The 3,141-nt window shown below is 55.9% G+C and overlaps 1 protein-coding gene across 1 annotated transcript in view; it reads right to left on the reverse strand.

The window, feature by feature from the left end:
• Gna11 (G protein subunit alpha 11) overlaps positions 1 to 3,141 on the reverse strand; it is a 15,903-nt gene that overhangs the window by 6,238 nt on the left and 6,524 nt on the right. Inside the window, exon 2 of the mRNA XM_055607712.1 lies at positions 364 to 548. Within this exon, the coding sequence (XP_055463687.1) occupies positions 364 to 548 (185 nt within the window). The remainder of the gene's footprint in view (positions 1 to 363; positions 549 to 3,141) is intronic.

The raw sequence follows: 3,141 nt of genomic DNA on the forward strand, positions 1-3,141 counted from the left end.
AGAAAGAAAGAAAGAAAGAAAGAAAGAAAGAAAGAAAGAAAGAAAGAAAGAAAGAAAGAAAGAAAGAAAAGAAAAATCCAGCCCAGTGGGGGAAGAACAGAAAAAGTGAGGGAGAGGAAATAATAAGATCAAAACAGAGGAAATTCTCAAAGAATAAATACCATTATTTTTAAATGCTACTAAAAACTAAACAAACAAGCTGGAGAGGCGCAGTGGGCATGGGTCTCCAGGAAGCCAGGTGATACTGACACCCAGGCACCCAGCTACCCAGCCACCCCTACTGTCCCTTACCCTCTACCCTTCCGAGCTCCACCCTCAGGACTGGCTGCGGAGGAGCAGGCCCTCCCACAGGCCGGCCCTCACCTTGTTCTGCTCATACTTGTAGAGGATCTTGAGAGTTTCCATGGCGCGCACCATGGCCTGCATGGCGGTGAAGATGTTCTGGTACACCAGCTTGGTGAAGCCACGCTTGTCCTCCTCCGAGTAGCCGGCGCCATGGATGATACGCATCTGCTTGATGAAGGTGCTCTTGCCGCTCTCACCAGTGCCTGCAGACCACACCCGTCACCGTCACCTCACCATGCACCCCAAAGCCCCACCCACCTCCTGCGGGGCGCCATACACCCTGCCATCGGGGAGGTTCTGCAAACTCGCCCACCCGAGAACACGGGGTGCTCCCTCAGGATGCTGCCCACGCCCGGCTGCAGCAGACAGGAGGCCAGGAGCAACACGTGTCCCCTGGCCTTGCATCTCCAAGATGTGCCATGGCTGAAGGCCCGGCAGCTGCTTAGATGGCAGTGGCACCTGGGGCCTCGCCACCAGCCTGTGTGACAAACAGTCCCCAGAGGCCAGTTGCTAATTCCCACTGATCCCTCTCCTGCAGCCAATGGACCAGGCCTGCGTGGGGTCAGCTCAGGAGTGCTCACTTGGTCACCGAAACTCTGCTCTCAGCGGGACCCTACCCATACCTCCTGAACTGAACGTGTGCCTGGCACCCCACCCATGGAAGGCGGCAGAGAGGCTGCTGGGCCTCAGGCGGAAGGCTGGGGACACGCGTGCAATCGCCTGCTGTGCGCGTGGATCCCCCAGGACCCCATGCTCTGAAGCACTTCAGTTGTCACAGCTCTCTGGACGCCTCAGCCATTATCCCCACTCACATGCTTCAGCCACATCTGGAAGGGTCCCAGATCCCAAACTCTAGCTGTTATGTCAGCACTCAACAGTACTCTCTTGAGGCCAGCCTGGTCTACACAGATTCAGGCCAGCCAGGGCTACATGGTGAGGCCTTGTCTTTAAAGAAAGAAAAGGAAAAGCAGAGAATGCTATCAGTTCTTTGGCTGTGTGTGTGTGTGTGTGTGTGTGTGTTGCACATGTGTGTTATACACTTGCCCACACATGAACGTTTGTTCAGAGGCCACGGCAGACACTCGTGTGGCTGTCAATGGCTTCCCCACATTTTGTTCCAAGGACGGGTAGCAAAGAAAGAAGTAACAGCAGGCTGAGGGTTGCTCTGCAGTCCAGTGTTGGCTGTGTCTGACAAGGGCTGAGTCAGGAGCCCAAACCCACAAGGACCTTGGGAGGTGAGGGCACGGTGCCCACCTGTAACCTCAGTGCTTGGGGCACACAGAGCACCCTGCTAAACTAGCTAATTAGCAAGCTTGGGCTCAAGTGAGACTGTGGCTCAGTTCAGTGCGGGAGTGACTGGGAAAGACACTCAGCTTACATCCCTTCTGGAGTTGCAGATTTTAAATAGTAAAACCCAAGGCTCAAGAGTTAAGGCTGGCTGCTTTTGCAGAGCACCTGGTTTGGGTTCCCAGCACTCAAATCAGGCAGCTAGAATTCCTGCTCCAGGGGATCTGTCGCCCTCTTCTGGCCAGCACAAGTACTGCACTCGTGCACAATCCAACACATACAAAGTTTGAAAAAGTACAATGAAATGTGAACAAAATTACTAAAATCTCCATGCTCACTTGACCCAGGCTCACAGAGACACAGGGGTGTCACAGCTTTTCATCAGTGTGCCTTCGCCTGCAGTCAGCAGGTCCCAGCGCCCTTTTGAGCCACTGAGCTCAAACCCTCAAATCGCCTGAGGATGCCACATGCAAGCAAGCATCTGCCAAAAGGTGATGAGACATGATAGAGGTTGGAGGAAGGCCATTGTAACAATGGGCTCAGGCCAAGGAAGGCCACCTTGGGCATCAACCGAGGCCTGGTTGGCCTTGGGCTTCAGGCTACCCTTTGGTACTTGGCTACAACCAAACAGCATGGGCCAGAGCCAAGGGTACAACTCAGATCAGTACCCAGGCTGGGCCACTCCAACACATGTGGCTTCATCAAGGGCCACGTCTCTGGGAGCCACGTTTGCCACTGTCATGTCCTGTCGCCAGCACCTGGCACCAGACGAAAGTCATGCCTGGGACCCAACATGGTGCCCCGTGTCCATGGTCAGGGATGGGGCAACATTACGGAGCCTGGGGGCTGGAGTTCCTTTCCCTGCTGAGAGAAAGCTACTGTCCCCACAAGCACCCCGGGGCTTGCATGCCTAGGGTGGGTCAGGGTTCACTTATGGGCTGGCAGCAGGATAGGATGCTGGAATCGGTGTCCCTAGGTCTGACTCTGCTCACCCCTGGTCTCCACCCCCAAGCCCACAGACAGCAGACTTTACGTGCATGTCCTGACAGGCCAGGAGAAACACTGAGCCATGGACCCTGGAGTCCTCGGCAGCAGTGCCAGGGTGCCCGATGACATTGGAGGACTTCTCTTCCGGGGTTCCTCCACCTGGCCACATCCACCTGAAGGTCAGGGTGACCCATGGAGAGGGGCAGGGGCGGAGCTGCCAGGTCACACAGGAAGCCCACCGCACCATCAGGGGGGGCCGTGCTATGCCAGCACCAAGCAGATGCCAAGAAAGGCTGGCCCCAAGCCAGACCTGAAACAGGCCACTCAGAGATCCTCACACAGGGAGACAGGACGTGGAGGGACTGAGCCTCCACCCTGGGAGGACGGCAGGACAGACAGGTGGATAAATACATGGCTGAATGAAGGGATGAATGGATAAGTGTGGGGAGTGGGAGAATGAATGAGTGGATGGGTGGATGGGGGGGTGGATGGTTGGGTGGTGGATGGGTGGGTGGATGGGGG

The sequence above is a fragment of the Psammomys obesus genome, unplaced genomic scaffold, assembly GCF_907164565.1.
Source record: "Psammomys obesus unplaced genomic scaffold, mPsaObe1.curated_primary_1811, whole genome shotgun sequence".
NCBI lineage: Eukaryota > Metazoa > Chordata > Mammalia > Rodentia > Muridae > Psammomys > Psammomys obesus.